This window comes from Eretmochelys imbricata, chromosome 6 (genome assembly GCF_965152235.1).
Source record: "Eretmochelys imbricata isolate rEreImb1 chromosome 6, rEreImb1.hap1, whole genome shotgun sequence".
Lineage (NCBI taxonomy): Eukaryota > Metazoa > Chordata > Testudines > Cheloniidae > Eretmochelys > Eretmochelys imbricata.
Window position 1 is genome coordinate 59,594,526 of NC_135577.1, and position 23,435 is coordinate 59,617,960.

Sequence of the window (23,435 nt, forward strand, 5' to 3'; positions counted from 1 at the left end):
CCACCTCAAAAGCCTGCTTCCTCCATTGCTGTTCTGGGACCTACCCTGTGGAAGGATAGGGATTGTTTCTGATTTCACTCGTTGGGTATTGAGAGAAACGGTTTGAATGAGATAAATGAATCTAATGATACAGGAAAAACAAATTTTCCTCCCCAAACAGTCTCCCTCTATCTCCTAGGCCTGTGTTCATACTGTATTGTGTCCCTCCTTCCCCACATTGTGTGGAACAACAGGCTCATAGGAACATGGGAATTGCTGTACCAGATAAGATCATTGGTCCACCTACTCCAGAAGCCTAGCTCCAATATCAGCCAGTACCTAATGCTTCAGAGGAAGATGTAAAAAGTGACAATTATGGAATAAGCTGTTCTTAAGGGAAGTTTCTTCCTAACCCCATCAGCTAGTGGTTGGTTTATGCACAGAAGAGGGAAGCTGTATATCTTTATCTTATTTTTAATACTACCTAATTGTGGATGTTCTCATTATCCATACAAATGTCTAATCCTCTGAACCTTATTAAGATCTTGGCCCCATTGATATATTGTGGCAGTGAGTTCCACATGCTATTTTTCACTGAGTAAAAGAAATAATTCCTTTTATTTGTTTAAAATGTGTTGTCTTTCCGTTTCCTTCAAAGTCTCCACCTACCTGAATTATAATAAGTGAATAGGAGCTCCTTATTTACCTTTATTAGAACATACATTATTTTGTACACCTCTAACATATCATCTCTTGTGTCTTCCCTAAGCAGTCCCAATTTTTTCAATCTCTCCTCATATGAAACTCTCTCCAGGCCTCTAATCACTTATGTCTACACTGTCATTTACTGTTTCTGGACTCTTCTTATTCTGCCCTATCCTTTTGGCAACAGGGTGGTAAGAACTCAACACAATATTTCAGATGACACCCTACAATTGATTCAGAACCTGGCAATTATTATTCTCCGTATTATTGCCCACCCTTTACCTCAGGTATCCTAACATTTTGATTGTTGCTATTCATCAGGCAGAAGTTTTCCTTAAGTTCTCTGGGCAGACCTGCAGGGTTTGTCTGTAGGTTTGCAGTTTGGGGGCTGGCTGCTTTTGCAGGCTGCATAGTGACATTTTATGCAGATGTGCATCACAACTGAACTCTGATTGCTTTTTGGCTGCTGTGTCTTTGAGAGCCCTTGGGAGGGAGCTTTTGGGGATTTTTTTTTTAAGGGAAAGTGTCTTGGAGGAAATGAAGATATAGTAGAGTTGGATTTGAAAGACAGGCACTTCCTATGAGCTGATGAATTGTTAATAAGGATAATCCCAATTCTTACATTCCTCTAGTTTTTCATTGCAAACCATCCCAAAGCACTCGATTAACTACACAGCCTCACCATCACAGAGCCACCTTGGGGTGGGATGCATGAGCCAACCAACACACTTTGTACAAGAGAGAGGGGAAGAGAAATTTTGGCAAAAGACATCAAGCTAAACCCCATATCTAACCAAAAGAGCTCTGGACTCTCCCATGGCCACAAACAGAACCGTGCTTTTTAAGATCTCATCACACACAGTGGCATAGAATTCACATTATCTGCCCCTAAAGACTGATGGCTCAGTTGACCCCCTTCTGCATTTACACTTGGGATTCTAGTGAGTCTGTTAAAAACCTTTTGTTGAGACTGTTAAGCTACCCTTAAGAGCTAGGGCATCTGCATTAACCCTAGTGAGGGGGCTGATGAGTGGTGTTGAGTATTAAAAATGTGTTTTCTCTCAAAGCTGTTGCTGGCATTAAGTCTCTGCCAGGGCCCGGACTAGTAAGGGGATAGAGAATAATGAAGTATCTGTGGGGGTTTCTGTAGTCTCATTATGGGGTGCTGCACAGAGAAACACAATTCATTCTGCAAAAGCTCTGCCCACAAGAGCTGATTGAGATAGGAATATACTATTGGCATTAATAGCCAAAAATAAAGAATGCTAGAATTTTTAATTAGCAGATGTCTTGAGTTCTCAAAGCTCAAGTCTTCACAGCTAAACCCTATAAAGGCAAGACTCCTGTATAACCAAAGTGGGGTTACACTCCTAACTTTAGGGGAGGGAACACTCCCATTTGTCTAAATGCTTCTCTTTGGAATAACAGGGTTGTGCTCTCTCAAGTGTGGGGGTCAAGTTCTGCTCTGACTTTATACCCCATTAGGCTACTATGAGTTGTAATCCAGGGCAGAATTCTGGCTGTTGTGTATGTACTATACATGGAGTGAAGGTAGCAGAAAAGAGCAGGGATTCCTTCTTCTGTCCTTCAGGATGCTGATGACTGGAATGGAGACTTCCCTGTCTCTGTTCAGGACTCTGCAGACTCAGCTAGTTCCTTGCAGCCAGCAAACTAGACTTTCCAGCTATATTCACTGTACAAAGAGCATATGGGCCTTGTCTGCATTAGAGAAATTTGGCATAGGTTTGGTGCAAGTGTTCCCCATGGTGCACAGGTGATCATACTACTGTGATACCAATCCTTTTGGTACCTTCAGGTTGGGGGGCTCTGCCCCACACCCACAGCATCACACACCCACCAGGATGCTTTTAGCCTCTTGGATACTCGCAGTTTCTGGGGTTCTGCTCCTTGCAGCAAAATCAACATGGCCAGTTGTCAAACACATTTACACAAAGCAAGCTAAGCCCAAATGTGAGGGAGATGTTGGTGGACCTAGATCTCCCTAAAAAAAGAAAAGGAGGACTTGTGGCACCTTAGAGACTAACCAATTTATTTGAGCATGAGCTTTCGTGAGTAGCTCACGAAAGCTTATGCTCAAATAAATTGGTTGGTCTCTAAGGTGCCACAAGTCCTCCTTTTCTTTCTGCGAATACAGACTAACACGGCTGCTACTCTGAAACCTAGATTTCTCTGGGACTGTAATAGCAGGCACTTTGGGTGCCTCTGTTGGGGATACTGGGAGATCCAATCAGAGTGTGATTTATACATTTTCCTTATTCCTTTTGCTTTTGGGACAAAAACATAAAGTTAAAAAACAAACCCAACCACCCCGAAGTACCTGGTTGTCTCTCAAAATTCCTCCCCAATGAAGGACGTGAAAAGTTTAAGGTTAGCATTGCATGACTGATTCTGGACACATGGTTTTGATGTGGTATGTAGTGTGTGTGTGTACAATATTGTGCATTCCATCAGCTGATTTTTTCCACTGGGGGTTGTGAGGGAGGCAGTGAATAGTAAACTTCTGTGTCTGCTGCAGATGGAGATGCAAACTGTGGAATGAATGAGTACCAAAGTGCTAAGTCGACAGAGCTCCCAGACTGGAATTGTCACTTTTAGACACTCATTAAAAACAGCCAGAGAGAACTAGGCAAAAAGTCAGAAACATGAAGGGATGAGGTACTGAGACCAACACAAATCACACTGAGAATCAGAGTCTGATTCCTAGTTAGGTCTGATACATGGGGACTGGGTGCATCAGTAACCTGGAAGAATCTCATGTGAAGCATAATTTGAGATGGTTTGGGGATTCTGGTACCGGGTCTGTGAGCTCCAGTGTTTGAGCAGCAAGCTGGGTCAGAACACAGAAAGCTTTGACACCAGAACTAAAAGGTGGTACTGGAATCCAGATAACAAACTGGTATTTCATGGGTGGCCTGGGGCTGAGAGCAGGGGCTGCAGACAGGCAAGCACTGGGACCTTGTACAGATTGTATGTGTGTGACAAGTTCAAAACACTTGCAGGTGTGCTCTGGACTTGAATCCTTAAAAAACAAAACCACAAGAAAAAAAACACCATAAAGCAAGAGTGTGTGGCAGCACTGAAGTCTGGTATAGGTCCAGCAGGGAAAGAATCTGAACTTGATTTCTATGCCTCCCGCCCACCCCAATCTCATGCCTGGATTAACTATTTCATGTTTGTACAGGACAAATGAGGAAAGGCTTGTACTGTATGATTATTATTTGTATGAATGTCCTCTGAATGCAGCCCCAGGGAAAGAGAACTAGAATTGGGTTCTGTGACCATCTGAGTGTAGCTTTGGAAGAAGGCGGCACTGATGTGGGTTTGTGTGAAGTGACATTTCTAACATTCTCTTGCATTGGGTCAAGTTAGTCAGTGGGAGTTGGGAATTGAGTAACCCAGGGAGTGTTCTCTATGGAGTGGGGCAGTCACCCTCCCGTCTTCCGTATTTCCTTTATGATAGCAACACATGCTCCCAGATGCCCTGGGCTTCAGACTGCCACACATGATCCAGGTTGATTTGTAATTGGTTTTAGGGAAGCAGTTGGAGACCAGGGATTGTTCTGTTTAGATCAACCATGTCTAGATCCCAGTGTCTGCCAGGAAACTCAGAGCTAGCCATGCCGGTTTGAAGAGTTGGGCTGCTGTGTTAGTTTTAGCAGTTTGCAGCTGGTTAGTGGATCTGTTGTATGAATCTGTGTGGCTCCATTCCCACTCCACCCCTACACAAACACAATGACTCAAAGGCACAGACTCATGGGCCTTGGGGAGGCCAAGGTCTCTTTGTATGAAAATGAGGCAATAGCTTGTCTGACCATGAAAATACTGTGCACCAACTACATCTCCCCAACAGGCTCTGAATTCAGGCTGCGGGCAGCAGCAGTTCTCTGTAGCAATACCCCCATGCTGTGCGTGGGGACCTGCTGGGCTCGCCTGTTTTATCACACTATGATTCACAGCACAGACGGCTGGAACATGGAACTCTGAAGCAAAAGGGAGGAGAATTTCCTGCCCTTGGACACTGGCCCCACTTGCTTGCTGAAGGCTGGATTTCTTCATTTCCCCCCTTAATCCCACCCTGTGAAGGGTTGTGCCCCATTCTGGTCCTAGGTGGCTTGGGGGAAGTGGCACCCTATTTATAAGAGGTGGTGATGACTCAGTGAGGTGCTCAACTGCTACACTGGTGAACGTGATACAGAAACCCCGAGAGGTGCTTGTGCCCCATTCTGCTTTCCTCAGCTCACGCTCACCCCGGGCAGAGCACCCGCACAGGCCTATGCACTACCCGAGCCCCGGCGTGAGATCCGGGGGGGTGGCCCAAGCCTTGCGCGGGCGGGCGGGGTGCCCGCCGGGGGTCCCTCGCACCCTCTGACTCCAGGAGCCGGCGTGACAAAGGCAAAGAGCGCTGGGGGACCGGCTGGCTGCGGTGACAGCGGCCCTGGGACCAAAGGGAACGCAGCGCGCCGCCCGCTGCCCGCTCCCCGCCCCAAGCAGGCCCCGCAGGGCGGCAGCAGCAGGAGCGCGTCGCCCAGCACAACCTCCGTCCTAACCCTGCACTCCTCTGGATCGGCACAGCTCATCCTGGCCGCACAGCTGCTCGGCGGGCAGGCGCTTCCCCATTGGCCCTCGGTCCCTCGCAGCTGTCCAATGGGCTGTCGGCTTCCTCACTGTGTTCTGTGGAGGGCCTTTCGGGACGTAGGTTAACCCTTTGCCCGCCCCGGGGCTGGGGTGGGTTCCAGCAGGGCTCCTGCAGCTCGCTAGCCCTCCCTACCGCCCGTTTCCCCTTGCGTCCTGTTCTTGCCCTCCTTTCCTCGCCCCCTCCTCAGCTTTCCTTCGCCCCCTAGCACCAGCCTGCCGCCCCTCTTATAGGCACAAAGCCACAGAGCTGCGAGGTGGGAATGACCTGGGTGCTAGCCCCAGCGCACGATTGGTCGCCACAGTCTCTCCTTCTGTGTCTGGTCCAGTGTTAAACGTCTCAGGTGCAGGGTCTCCCGCCGTCCCTCTCGGTCTGAGTGGGAGGCTGAAGTGGCCCAACGCCCCCAGGCAAAAGAAAGGTAGCCTGCCCATGTTCCAAGGGAGGCACTAGCCTAGAACTTGAGTTTGATCCCCTGGGCCATCACAGATTTCCTGTGTGATCTTTGGCTAGTCACTTTGGCTATGTCTACCCAGAACCTTGGTAGCAGGTTGTGGAGAGGGATGAGGCTCCCACCCCTTTGCTCCCCCTCTTCCCCCAGTGGACCCACCCCCTGGCCAGGCGGAAAGCTGGAGCTGAGCAGTGGTAAGAGCTGCCCGGGAAGCGTGAGTGCAAGCATATGTGGGCAGCCCTAGATCCTCCACCAGCCCTAGATCCTCCCCAGCCTGTGTCGCTACCCTCAGGGTATGCTGCCCAGGGCAAATGGAGGGCCTCATAGTGAGGGGGGCTAAGGGAAGAGGCTGGTGACGCTGGCAGCAGCTGTGCTTCGTGGTGGGGGAGCTGATCGACGTGTCTGACCGAGGCTTGCAGTTTGGGCGGGCAATGCAGCCCCATGCCCCCCAAACTATGCCCATGTTAAAAAGGGGGAGGGCCATGCTCCCCACCCCACCCCCCGCCACGGTTCCAGTGAGGCACTGCTTAAATGAGTAAAGACTCACCAGAACCTTAGGATATGTACGGCTCTCTACATGCCGAAGCAGTGCCTTCCCCCATCTACATTGCTGTTTTTAGCAAGGTAGCATCCCAATGCCTCCCTGCTGCTGAAGCCTTTCCCCACTGCAGGGAGCTGCTAGAGCCTTTCGCCGCCCCAGGGAAAGCATGCAGTAGGGGCTAAGGCTCTGGCAGAAGGAAGGCAGTGAGGAAAGGCTCTGGTAGCTCCCTGCTGCCAGAGCCTTTCCCCATTGCCTGCCCCCTGCCAGAGCCTTTCACGGCTACACACCAAAATGGATGCAGCCTGCTTTTCACTGTAGTGTCAAGCCATACGTACCCTCAAGACCGCTGCCAGTGCAGAGAAGGCTGTAGCCTCCCTGTGCCTCAGTTCCCTTCCCCATCTATAAAATGCAGAATATAGCGCTACCTTACCTCTCTGAGGCCTGTTGTGAGGTATATTACATTGTTGGGATCACATACGTACCTAAGATGGGCATATGTTTAAGAAAAAAAATCGCTATTGAGAATATTTGTAAAATAAATAGAGTCAGTTATTAGCTGGAAACTGATCTCTTCTAGTTTTATGTGGCCAAAGTGCAGCAGAATCACTAATATCCAAAAGAGATCCTGGGAAAGAGTAGTATGACATTTCTAACAACTGCCACTTCCTCTCTATAATATCTGGGATAGCGGGTTATCCTGCCCCAGCAGGAGAGCCAGGGCTCAGTGAAGCCTAATGGAAGATGAAATTCAGCTGGGAGGAGCAGGTTGGGCCTGTATAAAGGGATGAAGCTGCCAGCAGATAGGGTTATAGGGAAAGTAGTCTCTCCCTGAGAGAAGGATTGCTTGTTTGAGGCCACAGTAAACACTTTCCTCTGATTATCTGGAGTCTGCGTCATGTGGCACTTATCTCTAGAAATTGTAAATCCAGGCCCTTGGCACAGATATTTTATGGAAGGAGCTTTTGCAATGAAATGTGCATTGTATTCATTGTCACTTTATGAAATGTCAGGGACAGGGGCCACAGCCAAGGAATAATAACACAAGCACCATCTAAGTTTCAAAATACTTTACAGGTTGGAAAGAAGTAAATACCACATCTCTACTGTGAGGGATTGGACCCCCTGCATTGTTTGTGATAGTGTGAAACTCCCCTCCTCCCATGCCTATCTGTTAATTTTAATGACAAACTTTGGTACTTGCTTTAGAGCTGAACTGTCAGCCTGTGAGCCTTCTGACTGCGCGGTGCGTCAGGGATTTGGATGTTTTCTGAAGTCTTGCCGCTAAAAATGATCACAGAAAAACTTGTCATGTTTGGCAATCTCTGGGAAAGATTGAAGGCTGGAATAGCAGGTGGTGCTGCAGGTCAGAATTGTGGGCCTGGGGTCGCAAATCCCAATCAATTGGATTGAAGTGCTTCAGCTGGGCTGCATAGATATCCAGGACTGGAATAGCATGGAGAATTGTGGGTTAGCACTGAGGTGTATTGGCAGATCTGTGGGAAAGGACTGGAATAGTAGGGAGCTGCAGGTTAGGATGGAGGTGCGTGTGGGGGAGGGGCTAATTGGAATAGCTGGGTCTGCAGATCAGGACTGAAGTGCATTGGAATAGCTGTTTCGAGGTCCAGACTATGATAGCAGGAGGGATTGAAGGTCAGGATGGAGATGCATTGACTGCGTTGTGAGAGGAAGGCTTGCATAGCATCTGTCCACACTCTGCCTGGCTCTTGTTAGCACTGTGAGACCTTCACTTGCATAAGCATTAAAATTCACCGCATTTTTAAGAGAGTGAAAGGACTGGCTGGAGCATGTGGGCTCTTCTTTCTTGGAATGAATAGGAAATCTTTGCTGTGAAGTGCAGAGGCTTCATTCCTCAGTGAAAGCAGAGAAAGGAAATGCAGATGTCACAGCTGGAATGGGAGATTTATCTTGGCAAGCAGAGAGGAAAAATATTTTTAAAATAAAAGAGAAAACATAGAAGAATCCCCTCCGTATTTGCTAGCCTGCCACCATGTGCAGTATCTCCAACCTGCAAAGGTCTTAAATTCCCGGATTTGGGCTACAGCTCAGCTGGACTGGCTCTTTGCTGGCTCCTCTTTGGGGTGAAACCACTGAGTTTCATAGCAGCAGTGACAAGGCTGTGAGAACTGAACTGAATCTGAAGGGAGATTGTTCCAAAGCAGCTCAATGAAAGATGGGGAGGGGAGAGCCCAGAATAGGGGAGCTGGCAGAGGAGAGAGATGAGGGTCCAAGCTCGGGTGACTGTTGAGGTGGGGGAGATGGAGAGCTCACCTTTGGATGTCGTAGGCTAGCTCCGAAGGTAACTCTTGTATACCAGGAAGGGGCTCTTTAAACGAGAGGCACAAACATATGGAGCTTGACATTCAAGCAACGCTGAGTGTGAGGTCTGGGTGAAAACATGTGGTGGAAACATGTTTGGACTATTCAATGCATGTCAGTCACCAGGCTTGGGAGGGTGCAGGAGCCAGTGTCTCAAAGACTCACACTCTCTCCTGGCTGATGAGTTGTCTTAACTTGAGCAGATTTTCCTGTGGTGTCAGAAATGCTTTTGGGATATCTGTGTTTGGAGATAGGCTGCTCCGTAGCTCCAGCACGTACATGCATATCACATCTCCATGGAACAGTGTTGAGGGGGAGGGGCTGCCAGAGACCGTGGTTTGGATCAGGAAATCCTGCACATCATCACCATGGCGCTGCTGTCCCTTGGCTGCCCCCTTCCTGACCGCTCGTTGGCAATACCGCTTTGGAAATATATCTTGTGATATTTCTTGGCTGCAGAGCATGGTCAAAGGGAGTTAGAAAGAAGGAGAGCATGAAAGGGAGGGGGAGATAGCAGGAGGGAATGATGTGAACAGAGATTGAGCTGTTAGCTTTGGATCCTATCTGGAAGAAGTTTTTTCCAAGTCAATTTCACGCCCCTCCCTTTGGACTGGGATGATGAAGATCACATTTCCTAGCTGGCTGGTCCCCTCCTTAAGCTGGGACCACTTATATGAAGGTGATTTCAAAAAATCATGAGGGAGATTCTAGCTATGTGAAGCTCACTGCAGAATCCTTCATCATATCACAGCTGAATCCCACCAGAGACTTGGCAGGTCTCACCTAGAAGGGAGAAGATGCTCCCAGAAGGAGATTCTAGACCAGGAAGATGCTGTGGGACTCTGAGCCTGTTCTATGCATCTCCTTATTATCCTCATCTTCATTCATATCCAAACCTTTGTGAATTCCTTCCTTAGGTCTCACTCTTAATTGTGTGTTTCTGGCCTTTGCTCCATTGATCTCCTTACTGCCAGAGCATTAAGTACCAAGTCTAGTCTAGGGAGTTCTACAATGTGGTCCACAGAGATCCTGCTCTTTAATATTGAGGTGTGGCCTGCAGAGACTACAGACCCCAATATGCAATGCTCCTTTCTGACCCAAGTGGTCACATTGTATACCGGCTTCTGTAGTTTCCCTAGGGCTTCTCCAAATTAAAGATGAGGGCAGTTGTAAATCTGCTGCCTTCTACGCAAATTTGATGCAGCTCTCCAGCTCTTGGCCAGATGCCAGTGGAGGGGGGATAGAGTTTGGGCGTCCTGTGTTAGTTGGATATGTATTTATTAGATGTGTTTCAGAGGCATGCATCACCATAGGCTCTAGACTGCCCACTCTCTCCCACCTCCAGTTCTCGCTGTACGAGTTAGCTAAGATCCCTGGAGGAAAAGTGGTACCTTGAAGCAGCCCTCTTGCATTTCTGTAATGACAGCTTTGACATCTGTAGCCACATTTTCAAAAGTGGCCACTCGTCCTGAGTCCCTTTAATTTTTGGGTGCCCAAAAGAAAAAGTGCCCCAAATCATTGGCTGTTTTGAAAAATGGTGGTGGTTGAGCTGAACAGCTGTGAAATTAAGAAAAATATCTACCCTTCCCTCATTTATAACCTGTAAATAACCTTCCTCCAGTGGTGAGATGACCCTTTTGTTTTAAATCAAACCATGTCATGCCATCACACTTTCTCTGTTTATCCTCTGCTTGGGAGACCACAGTGTGATCAGGAATCCTTGTTCTAACTGGGGTTGGGAGGCAGATATGAGAATTTTATATGAAATTACAGCATGATTCAGTGCAACTTCTCCCTGATTCTCTCCCTACCCTCATCCCTTTTGTTAACACAAAGTTATGGAGGAGATTTGAAACTCACAGGAAAGTCATTGATAATTCCCACAGCAGCTGTTCCTCCAGCCCTGAGCACAAAGGTAGGTTTGACTGTGGATTTGTTCTTTCATATATTTGCTCGCTGTGGAGGGAACCTGGTATGACGGAACGCTGGATTCTTTCACTTTTCTACTTACATTCCCACCCTTTATAATTACACTATCATCCTTTCTTACACTGAGTTTGCTTGTTTTCTTAAAAAAGAAAAGACATAGGGCAGGTGCAGCAGCATCTGTATAAATGTATGCTCCTTAAAGCCAATGTTCCAAGTAGTGCAGCCCCCAGATGCACAGGGAGAGGCAGAGATGCTACTTTCCCAATGCTAATTAGATAACTCGGGTAAACCAGGTGTCTTCCACTGACTCAGTGGCTTTCTCTCACAAAGGGTTATGTCCAGGGCAACTTTGAATTGTTTTCTGTTATTCATCCAGGCACAAAAATGCTTCTAGATACTGTACCTTGAAAATGGCCAAGTGGGTTTTACTAAACTACCAAACCAAATTTGCCTCTCCCAGAGAACAATGCCCAAATGTCCTGTGAGTGGCTGAAAACCAGGGCTTAGAATGAAAGTATCACCTCCTCAGTCCTCTCCATACTGTCTGTAATCCCAAGGGAGGTTTGGATGGCTGCATGTCAGCCTGCACCTGGGGTGACTGGGAGGACAGGAGTGAGGGTGAGGGAAACAAAGGCACAGAAAAGCTAGTGTCAGGAGGAAAGCAGGAGTCTCAGACTCCAGAGCTGGAAGGGAAAATTGGTTCCTTAGTGCTCCTTGGTTGTCTGATTTTTCAAATCAAAGGCAGGGGCATGGGAGGGTGCGACCAACTGCAAACTGCTTCCCCCCGCCCCCCTATGCTCTCTCCATCTGCTCCCTGGCAAGGCAGGGGGGCTACCCAGCTGCAGCCCGCTCCTCTCCCCAACCCTCTCACTGCCAGGGCTCTGTTTGCAGAATGATATTGTGCTAAAGTAAAACAAACACACCTTCCTGTTGGAACAGGAACTAGTGGAGTGTGGTATCCGGGATCCCCTGGCCAACTCCTCCCTCAGCTTTGCTTTTAGAGAATGAAAAGCATATACACACCTGTACCCCCTCAGGCTCCTCCTGGTACATGGCCTCCTTCCACTGGTACTCAGAGGGCTGTAATGTATGCCTCTCTCTCTCTCACATATGCCATTGTTCTCAATATTTTGCTTGCAGTGCCCCCCACCCCAGATTCTCCCCTCTTCAGCCACTCCTGGTCTGCCTATCCTTCTCAGACTTTGGGTCAGCTCTAGCCAGATCTTTTAAGACCACATATGTAATCTGTGTTTCTCTTTCTTCCCTCTGAGCCAAAAGTGTCACTCTGCCAATAAATGGGATCCTTTTTCAGCTGGCTATGGGTAACCATAATTTTTCTCATTGCCCCACCAATGTTTTGTTGTATCAAATGGATAAGTTAGTGATCTGACTTCTTAGTAGGAGTGCATGTCTCAGGGGAAACAGGTTCTGCATGGGATCAGATTTATTTGCTGTTAGTGGAATGATTGTTTGTTTGCTGTTAACAGGTGGCCATCTGTGGTGTTTAAATTTCATCAGGAAGTAGAATTTCACAGGCTTTAACTGGCCTTAGGACATTCTTATAGGGTCCACAGAGGGGCTGTGAAATCCTAAAGGAAATTAAATACAACATGGGGCCTTCCTGTTATTTTGATCACATTAATGTTTTCTCACTGATAGAAATCAGTGGTTGGGTTTTGTTATCCTTGGTACCAGGGTGCCTACTGCTGCTTGGAGAACACATGGGAACATTTATGTCACTACGCACAGGCTAAGAAGAACACAACATTTTTATGTACTTATATTTTTTTACCACACACGTTTTCCTAGAGCTCGTTCTTCTACTAAATAGCATATGGTATAAACCCTACATAGACGGATAGATGGGTACATAAGGGAGACAGAGAGTTAGCTAGTTGGGTATGTACAGGATAGATAGATAAAAAGGCAGATATATCATTGAGCATTTGAACTGTACCTTATTAATAGAAAGCTGATTTTATCTAGCACTGATCAGAATAAAGGGTGGAGATTGTTATTTTTCATCCAAATGATGTGGTTGCTGAAGTTTTGATCACAGTTCAGTGGAAGGCTCCCTAGCCCCTAACTGAGTTGACAATAATCTTCTCTTTCACTTGGTTCCTTCTCAGCATTTCTCCGAGAATCTGGATCATTTCTCTGAGAACATGGAGGATTTCTCCAATGAACTCTTCAGCAGTTTCTTTGATGATCCAATGTTGGCTGAAAAGAACCCTTTACTGGACATGGACTTGGACCCTCCTACTCCGGGCATCCAGGCAGAGCACAGCTACTCGCTCAGTGGAGATTCTGCTCCACAGAGCCCCCTCATGCCTATCAAGACTGAAGATAATGCCAATGGTGAGCACAAGAAACCCATATGCAAATTGCTGTGTTTCCAAAAGATGTACTGCATGTCCTAGAAGAGCTGGTGTCTTTGAGCAGAGGTGGGGTCTGCTTGACCCAAGTCGGGCTCCTCTGCACTGGGGCACTCCTAACTGCTTTGACTTAGTACAGTTAGTCAACAGATAATTTGTCATTTTATGAATGTGGACCACATTTTTTTCTTAAATTTGCTGCGCTCACAATAGAATTATTCATTTCTATTGCTGAACGTTATTCATGCTGATGATTATGGTTTGGGTCTCTGCACGCTGTGTGCTCCTGGCAGACTGCAGGCAGCAGTTCCATAGGGTCCTGCTAGGTTGGGAGTGGATGCATTGGACTCCAGTATCTTCCTGGAGCTCACCAGTGAGGTTTGGCCTGGATATAGGGAGCAAGAGTCTCCGCCTGCAGCCAGCGTTGGCTCATGTGGAAAACTAAGTGGCTTCCTTGTGAGTGGATCTCTTAGAGGAAGACAGAGAGGAACAGTTATTTCAAACCCTATTTTTAAAACAATTCATTTCAGGGTAATTCGTGATGGCTGGATATTTTTAGAGCAATCCCAACAGAGTGTCCTGTAATTTGCAGGACTGTGTGGGTGTCCTGGCAGCTGATCGACACCAGGCTGCCTGAAAAAGCTGTGTCACTGACTCAGTATATACAGGAGAAGAAAGCCCTTCCTTTAGCAAGAGCAAGGTCTGGGATAGAGGTTTCCCCATCATAGCCAGGAACTATCCCTGCTGTGTGATAACAAACACCAAGAAAGGAGAGAAACTGCCATCTGCTGCCTCTTCTTTGCAAATTACACAGTCAACACCTTTAGGGTCATTACCCATAACTCAGAAAGTGCATCAGAGGATCACCAAGCAAGGGGCCTAACATCAGGCCCGACAGCTTTTCCTTAACCTTCAAACACTCAGAGGGGTTTCCTGTCCCTGACTTTAACATTAACCTGTCCCTGCAGGGGGCTCAGCAGAAGCAAGTATTCTTGGGCAATTAGCAAAAACCACGCAGGTAAGAACACACACCTTGACACACATGGTCTTGACACACACACATTGAAAATAAATAAAATGAGAATAAAGATTATAATGATAGGGTGAGAAGCAAACAGGATGGAGATGCAGGGAGCAGTGAAACACAAAACAAAGATGTGCAGTTGTACTAAGCTAACTCAGGAGCTTGTATCTGTTACACTTGTCACCTCTTCCCCTCCATCCTCTTTCCATATATTGTCATGTCTCTGCTTAGACTGCAAGCTCTTTGGGGCTTTCCTATGTCTGTAGAGAGCCTAGCACATATTTGGGACACTGAGGGTGACAATTGCTCTTGTGCAGACTATTCACCAGTTAAACCCCACTTAAATCAATAGGACTGAAGTGGTGTGCCAGCCTTACATTACTAGTCAGAGGGTGAAATTCACCTCTGTGCAGTGAATGAGTACAAAATATCATTGTAGCACACATATGTCAACACACATAGTCACATGCAGAGGATAAAAAACTGCATTTCCAGGGTTATATCTGGCTCATATTTGAATTGATACACATTTTAATCCATCTGTGAATTGGGGTCAACTGCCCTATGCTGAAATTGTGTGGGTTAAACCTCCATTTTAATGTGTATTTATATTTGAACCCAAATCCAGATGTATCTCTGCATTGTACCTATTAGTGCTTCCCTTAAAACGCAATGCCACAAATAGTTTTCCTTTAACATCTGTGTGGGTTAAGTATACCCTTTCAGCCTGCTGCATTCTCAAGGGAACCTAGGCTGTCTCTAGTTTTGGAGCCGGCTGTTGCTTTTTACACATTAGTTTCTCCATGCTTCCCTGCTGTCCTCAAAAACTTCAGAATCCTGCCCATCCCAGGCTAGACACCCACTAATTCAGTTAGGTTGCGAGGTTCAGGTTGCTCATCAGTCTCATGACCTTGTTTTTCAGTCGAATCCACTTGCCTAATAGGTTATGGGTACAAATATGGAACCTCTGGTTCCAGGTACCAGACTGCAGTTCTGCAGACCAGGGCGTGCAGGCATAATTTCATGCCCAGGAGCCGGCTACAGTTCTCTAGAGCAGAAGGTGTAGGTCTGATTACATGCAACTGGGTGAGCTATTGATCTGTGAAGTCCAATTCCATGCCAACAAGCAGGCTGTGGTTCTATAGCACAGAGAGGAAAGAGAAATGAAGACACTACATTTAAATATATTCCCCTTCTCCCCTCATTTCTCTTCACTCCCTTCCCTGTTTCCAGAGGAGCAATGAATTTCTCATATCTGTGTGTGATGGGTCCATATTTTTTACTGCACACCCATTCCGAATATCTGACCACAAACAATGTATCTAGAAAAGCATGCTGAGTCAGAATCTCCTGGCACCACTCACACAGCAGGATCCAGACACATCTTCAGTGTTTCTAGATCATCTGTACCTTTGGGATCCGCCAAGGCTGTGGAATGTAGATGCATCCATGGAAAATGCCTTCTCATCTGGCCCTTAACGACACCCTGTTGGCTGGTTCATCTCTGTAACCCAATAGCTCTTGTAATAAATCTTGCAGGCTGGGACAGACAGAGGGGCTTGGGATGGGGACAGGAGAAGGAAAGGCAGCATGTGCTTGTTTGGGCGTTCACTGCTTGGCCTGTTTGGACTGACAGAGCTGGGGGCTGCTCTCTCACCTAGTTTATTCTAGACAGAAAGAGCCCCTTGCTTGCCCTCTTCTGCTTTGATTAGTAACAAGTCCAGCAGCCACAGCTCTCGCAGGCAGAGGGGGCGCCATTCCTCTCACAGAAAGGGACATGTAAAGCTTTCCAGTCCCGCTTTTACCATTGTAGCAGAACAGCTGGATGGAGGGGAAAGTTCATCCAAGGTTTCTGGGTGCAGTTACCTGTGGCCTTGTAACCCCTTCTCTCCCGCACTCTCCAAAATACAGGGCCCATCCACACTAGAGCTGCAACGGTGGGCTCTGTAACTGGTTATGGCTTGGCCTCCTTAACAGGTAATACAGTTCAGCTTGTGTCCACATAGCAGCTTTGCTGCCATCACTATTGTGTTATGCGTTCATACCTACTAGGGTGCCTAATCATGTTTGCATTGGTGCATTCTGGGAAAGTCTAGGTAGCTATCCCATAGTGCCCCAGCAGGGAATAGGCACGGTAGATATACATACAGAGCAGCACCAGCAGGGCATGTGGAAGTATACTCGGGGGCATCCTACTGCACAGAGAGCTGGAAGGAAGGAGGACAAGCCCAACCAGTTACACAGGCACAGTTAGGGAGTCCTGTCCGCACAGCAAAATAAGTGTGCCAGACTAGTTACAGGAAGACAGCCAGCATAGGCCACTGCCAAGGGTGACACACTGTTTACAGCTCTAATTACTGCCAGAGTTTTAACTACATTCTGTGTGGGCGCAAACAGGGGCTAAATTCTGTGCTGCCTCCTAGAAAGCATAGCCCAGGAGCAGTTTGGGCAAAGGTGACTTTAAGCCACCTTTGTGCCATCTGGATTCTGAGTGCACTCGGGGCTGATGTTGCCCCAACATAAGTGGCTGCTCTGGCTTATGGCAGGCTTCTTATGGCTGCCTACAGGCTACTCTACAGCGCAGGATGGCCACTCACTCCGTGACCCTGGCGTGTGCCCTACACTGGGAGCTGCACAGAGGAGCAGTTTATGGCTGCATACACAGGCCCTGTGCAGTTCCTACACCAGAGGAACTCTCTTCTGGGCTTTTGTGACCCCTTTGCAGTCCCTAGCTTCTGCCAGAGCAATGTCTAGGGACCAGGGTAGTGGCAGAGAATCTGGACTCCTGATCAGAGCTAACCAGGCCATGGTTAGAACTAGCCAGCACGTAAACTGGTGATATACTGTGTTAAAGGCTGTAGTGTGGCAGGGCCAATGAGTTTCCAGTACTGAGATAAAAGAGGAAGGGAAGTGCATTAGGTAGGAGGATGTATGACTTGAACCAGGTACAGACTAGCTTCTTGGCAGGCTGAGGTGTCTAAGGAGCAGGGAGGATGGGACCAAAACTCCAGAGTAGAGGCCAAGCGACTTCACCTTCTCTGAATTGACCATTATCTCTTTTTGTCTGAGATCCAGCTCCTGTGATCTTCTGTCCCCATAAATATTCATACCCCAAGCCCGCACACAGAGGGGGGCACTCAGGCCCATTACTTGTTTCTCAGCGGGCTTTCCCTCTCCCTCTACACTAATGTTCCTCATGGTGGAGACTGCAGCCTGCTTCTGCCTGGGGGTGGGGAGCAGCATACATGCATTTCTCCACACCTGGAGAATGAATGTCAGCACCAGTAGTGTCCATGAGGAGAGGGATTAACTGACCCCTTAAATATTGAGGGTATACACATACTTGTGCAGCAGCAGTGCCTATCACAGATCTTAATGCAGAAGAGAGACACCTATATCCCCCACGCACATTGGAAAGGGACCCTTTGCCGATAAAAGCTTCTGATGTCTCTTGCCTTGTCCTGTTACTGCTGGTGTCCCAAAGAAGCTTGGTGGAGTTTGATTCTCATGCTGTGCTTGTTTCAGACCTGGAGAGCGGAGTGTGGTCCCTTGGGCACAAGCTGTGCTCTATTATGGTGAAGCAGGAACAGAACCTGGCTCCAGAACTTCCTGAATCCCAGCTTGCAGCCAGTTTAGTGCCAGCGCTGAACCTCAACCCACTGCAGAGACTGCCGGCACCTGAAGAGGTGAGCCCGTTTTACCCCGAATATGTGCCTGACTATGTATCTGGTAATTGGCACTTCCCAACAACAAACTCTGACACTGTCTTGGCTCTGCAGGCCCCTTGCCTGCAGTTATAGGGTCCTCCTGGACAGAAGGCTGAAGGTGAAACAAAGCTGATGCCCAACCATTTCCTTATTGCTAGTAATTTCTCACTTGAAATGACAATTAGAACGGTTTTAGGCTCAGTGTTAAACTCACTCCCCATTTTAATTAAAAGAGCAAAAGGACCAAGGGGAACTTATTTCTCCTGTGTAGACACTGAAAGATTTACCCCTCTATAACACAGGAGACTTGAAATTATTAACAGTGTGGGTTAGATTCAAAACAATGTCCTTGAGGCACTTGGTGTGCAATTTACCAACTCCAGAGCCATCTAGTTGTTCACTAGCATTTCAACTTGATGGAAGGCCCTTTCCTTCCAGTCTGCTGATATTTCTTTAGCCCTTGGGGAGCCCATTTTGCTGGTGAGTGTTCAAAGGCACTTCCCCAATGAGATAATTTTAGGGAAGGCAGAATTAACTAATGGGCTGAATATGAGCCTCATAATCCTGAGTCCCTCTCCCAGTCCTGCCACTGACTTGTCATGTGGCCTTGGGCACATCATAAAACCTCTCACTTTCCCAAGCTGAACAACAGGGATAACAACCCTTCTCTGAGGTTCCAGTTGTTGTTTGTGAGGACAGGTGGATGCCACACACTAAGTGTTCACAATTGTTATGAATATTTCCAAGAACTGAGGGACCAAAGCTCTTGCCCACTCCCAAGTCCTTAAGATGTCTGTTTCTCTGAAGAACACCCTTGGATACTTGCTGCCTTTGGTGACATGGGGGTGACTGAGGGCTCCGTTTGGCCCTGGTTCCAGTGGGGGCTCTTCTGAGAGGGGAGGTTTGTCCAATCTTGCATGGTGCTGAACTGTCTTGTATCTTGTGGCCCATCAGATACAGTAGATCCTTTCCTGGGTTCTCTTCCTTTTTTCACTCATGTTGGGCATCTTCCCTTTCAGACAACTCTAGTAAACAAATCAACTATTCAAGCTAAAAATGCACATAAACTTCCTCCATTATTTACGCAGCTTGAACTTGCCGTGCCCTCGAATGCAGATCTGTTTTGTGTGCCTGGCAGTTGTAGCAAGGTCCACACTCAGCTGTGTTTACCGTCTGGGGGAGTTTGCAATATATCTGTTTAGTGTAAAAATCTCTCTTGCCTGTGGTGGAATGGGGGAAGGGAGGCTGGGAGCAGGGGGGCAGTTCAGTCCAGCTGGGAAAAACGTGCTGTTCATGTTAGCTCTTAATCTATTTGATCAGAAACAGCTGTTCAGTGGCCCTGGTGAAAGTCCTAAGAGCACTAGAGGGGTTTTACTCCATTTCTCAAAGCCTGTATAAATTCTCTCAGCTCTGATTAAGGCAGATCTAAGAGAGGCATCCCTCTTGAATTGGGAGGTCAGTTTAAAGAGTGCTTTCTGGGCCTTGAGCTGGGCTAATGGCCAAGGAGGTAGTAGTCTTCATTCAGAGATGTTGCCTTAGCATCTGCAGTGGCAGCATGGCTGTGTGTGGCTTCCCCTCCCTAAGCAAATACACTTGTTTGTATTTGGTGTTTCAGGCAACGATAGAGATTTTTGACGTGATTGTGTGCTGTGGGTTGTCAGTGTACCTGCGAGCAGGCTGGCAGGGCGGGCTTCAGGGCACTGCGTGGAATGTGGCAAAGTAGAGAGTTGGTGAAGCAGTAGCTGCAATCAACACACTCTGCGAGGGCTGTTTGTGAAAGGTGGGGAGGGAAGTGAAAAAGACACTCAGAGACAGCTGTGTACTCTTGCTCTTTCACAGACTCCTGTAGAAATGACTCCAGCACCTGTGATCAAAGCTGAGCCCAAAGAAGTGAACCAGTTTCTAAATGTACCAGCAGGTAAGAAAATAGAATCAGCTGGCTGGTACTTAGCCCAGTCGTGCATCCCCTCAATATTACACAGATCTGGCTGCAAAGCCTCGTCACTCCAAGCCATGCATATAGACACACAAAACAACTCTCATACACCAAGTCTTACACATAGAATAACAACAGGGCAGACTGAGATGGGTTACCATGGATCCCCTATCTTCAGGCTGAATTACCCGTGTTCAGATACAAATGGAATTACAGCATGTACGAATGGCCACATACAGAATTGTTTGTAACTCCTATGCACAAGAAACTACCTTACAGCTGAAAATATATATGAGAGACCTTGAAAGCCTCACAGGGACCTTGGAGCTATCCAAAAACAACCATTCAAAAGCCAGGAAATTCAAAATTCAGTTTAATGCGAAAGGAACCCAAACATCTGAAGTCCGAAAATGCACTATTAAGGCTCCATTAAGAACTCTGACTGCCCCAGAGACACCCAGCCTAATCATGCTCCCACATACAATAGGGCCCACAGGAGTGGGGTCAGCCCTCTAACCCACAGCTGAGGCACTTCTCAAGCACCTGGTGACCTGTTGTGATACCGAGCAACCAGAGCCACTTGGGTGCATTAAGTACCATGGCAAGTGTGTGAGCCCCTGAAATGCTTTAATAATAATAATGCCTAACTCCCAAATAGCACTTTTCATCAAAGTGCACTACAAAGGAGGTCAATATCTTTATTCCCATTTTACAGATGAGGAAACTGAGGCACAGAGTGGTGCTCTTCCCCTGGAGACCTTATTGTGTTTGAGAGTGTGTGCTGGGAGGTGGTTTGGAGCAGTATAGCTGAGCCAGGGCACAACAGACTTTGCATGCTATTTTGGTTCTTATACCAGCCCATCATGGTGGTATCTGGATACACTGTAAAGATCCTCAGCATTTTGGCAAACTCCAAAGATGGCAGAGCCAGTTCTCTGGAAGCTGGCTCAATTCAGGCATTGCTAATTTGGCACTGCGTGCCTTTTGAGACATGCTTTCTAGCATCTCTGATTTTGTCCTGGGCACTAGACCTCACCAAGGTCCATTAGAGAACTCATTTTGTAACCTAGATTGTAGGGATACGTTAGAAGGATTTTAAATTATGATGTCACCTATTTATGTCCTACATCTGCCTGAAATACCTGACTCAGATCTAGTAAAAACATTGTCCCTTGGCTGTCGGAGAGCAGTGACATCAGGAAGAGAGCCTGGCAGCCACAGCACAGCATTGTTGGGGCAGGAATGTGTGTATTTGTGTGTATTTAGCAATTCTAGCACTCATCCTAGGCCCTGGGCACTTCACCATACTTCCCAACATTTCAAGTGGCTAAAGCGGGACACAGCTGGTCACCACCAATCCTTGTGGAGCCATCTCCGCTGCAGGCGCTGAGTCCATGCTATGCTCACCCTCCACCTTCCAGCCTGCACCACCACCCGGTGCAGTATCACTCCTGTCTTTGAGCAACCCCGCAGCCACTGAACATGCCTGCGTGGGGGGTTGATCATGCCCAGAAGCAGCTGCCTCTCTGCCTCTTCCCAACCCCCTGCCAATGGTATGCACTGTGTATAACAAGCTGCGTACAGCTGCGGGTGGGTGCCACCGAACGTGGGAAATGTTCTGTTTCAACCAAGACAGGGGTTTTGAGGATCAAATTGGATGGCCATGTGAAATCCAGGCCTGTTGGGCGGTCTGCTTCACACTAATTAAAACTAACAATGCTGCTTACAAATATCACACCCCTATAGCACATCCAACGGGTTGCTTTTATGAATATCAGTAAAACTGGCCTCCTTGCTAACAATGACCCCCGTCATATCCCATCTCCTCGGCCTGCCTCATCCCCAAACATCTGTGAAGAATGGTGGGCCTTGTAGCATGGCCAGGTTATCAAACATAGGTTGAGGCAGACGGAACAGGGAGCTTATCCAAGGACTAGAACCCTGTGCAGGGTACCACAGCCAACAATTCCCTCTCCTGTAAGCCAAGCGCATGGCAGCATAAGCACCTCTGCTGACTAGAGTAGGTAGTTCCAATTCAAGTATCTCTTTGGAAAGCAAGTTCTGGTCCCATCCCCCCCGGCAGGGACCTCGTTCCAGTCCCCATTTATACCCCCTCCACTGGGGACCCAGCTGTTCCTCAGCCCAGGGATTTCCCTTCTCTCTCACCCACACAGTACGTGAGCCAGTGCTACTGGGAGTCAAGTTCTCGGGGGATTCCCTTGCACTCTGTTGTATCGGAACAGACTCCCTGTGCCCCAGGTTGGAATGCTATTTGGCCTGGCTGTCCCTCCAGCTGTACAGAGGGGCGACGGGGTCAAATTTCAGTGGCGTTGCAACAGTACTGATTTAGTATGGGACCACTGCTGAAAAATGGTCAGGCCACGCCTGCCCTATCCCCTCAGTTTTGCAGCCTATGGAACTCTGAGCAAGTGCAAAAGCGGGAAGCGTTCACCCCCAACTCCTCCTAATTGGCACCACTGACTGTAGCTGTATCACATGAGGTGAAAGACACTGCTGAAGTGTCCAACTTCCAAACTTTCCGGGGCTGAATTTTCAAGTGTCCATGATTCTGAATGTCTCAAACTAGACACACAAATTGAAGCACCCAAAATCAGAGCTCCTGAGTGCTCTCAGGCCCATCACAGAGCACATCATAGCAATGGAATCTCGAGGCGACAAAGGCCTGGATAAGGATGGCTAGCTTGCATCCTTCTTCTTGAGCATAGTTCAAAGAAAGTGATTTGGCCACGGGCAGTACCTGGGCACCAAACACAGCCCTGGCTCCAATGAACGCCTCAAAGGCAAAGATGGAGAATTTGCTCTCTGTGTGTGGGTCATGGCACAATCTTGGATGGTTCTTCCATTTATTCCAGCATTGTCTGTGTCTTTCCTGGGTTGAGCCTCAGCTAACTTGCCCTCCTCCAGCCCCCAGCGTGCTATGGGCAGTGCTTTCTCCTTCCACCCCAATCTCATGGAAGCACTTTGCCCTGGTGCTGTCCATTGCCCCGCACCTATCCCAGTAGGTTGATGATGTAGTGATAAACATGCTCTCCTTACTTCCCATTAGATGACCTGGTGCAGATGCCTCCAACGCCCCCCAGCAGCCATGGCAGTGACAGTGATGGATCCCAGAGTCCACGGTCCCTGCCTCCCTCCAGCCCAGCCCGGCCAGCTGCTCGCTCTTCCAGTGCAATCTCCACCTCGCCTCTCCTCACAGCACCGCATGTAAGGAACTAGAAAGGAGACATCAGAATGCCAGCAGGATACAAGCTCCGCCACAGCCTAGAGTGCAGGGTTCTTTGTGCTCACAGGAGCTGGGAGACTTTACTTGGCTGTTAGTTGTTAGTCTCACTGTTGGTAATTTCTGCTCAGGCCCAGGACTGGATAGCCAGAGGGGCACTGCAAATCAGGAGTGTGGTCGATTGGCAGAGCTGGATGGGACCCCAGTCCTGAAGTGGTGGTGTGGCGGGGGAGTGTTGCAGGCAGGGGTGAAAATAAGTTGGGACACTTACCAGTCCAGGACCAGGGAGGGGCCTCGGGCAGAAGGGGTGGGGCTGGGGGGTCAGCATCCCCCAGCCAGCCCTTCCAGGCTATCTGGCTCTCGCCACCCGGGGCTCCTGTGTGGATTTAAAGGGCCTGGGGCTCTGGATGCTGCTGCTGCAGCAGCGGAGTCCGGAGCCCCTGGCCCTTTTAAATCACTGGCCCCGGGGCAGCTGCTCCCTTTGCCCTCCCCACCCCGTTGGCGGTTGTGGGGCAGGCAAAAGAGGCAGGGACGTTAAAGCACTGCAGGGTCCTTTGCT

The 23,435-nt window shown here is 48.1% G+C and overlaps 1 protein-coding gene across 1 annotated transcript in view; it reads left to right on the forward strand.

Moving 5' to 3' along the window:
• Positions 1–23,435, forward strand: part of CREB3L1 (cAMP responsive element binding protein 3 like 1) — a 67,144-nt gene that overhangs the window by 27,530 nt on the left and 16,179 nt on the right. The window contains exons 2-5 of the mRNA XM_077820208.1: positions 12,723–12,951; positions 17,518–17,678; positions 19,539–19,617; positions 22,703–22,860. Of these exons, the coding sequence (XP_077676334.1) occupies positions 12,723–12,951; positions 17,518–17,678; positions 19,539–19,617; positions 22,703–22,860 (627 nt within the window). The remainder of the gene's footprint in view (positions 1–12,722; positions 12,952–17,517; positions 17,679–19,538; positions 19,618–22,702; positions 22,861–23,435) is intronic.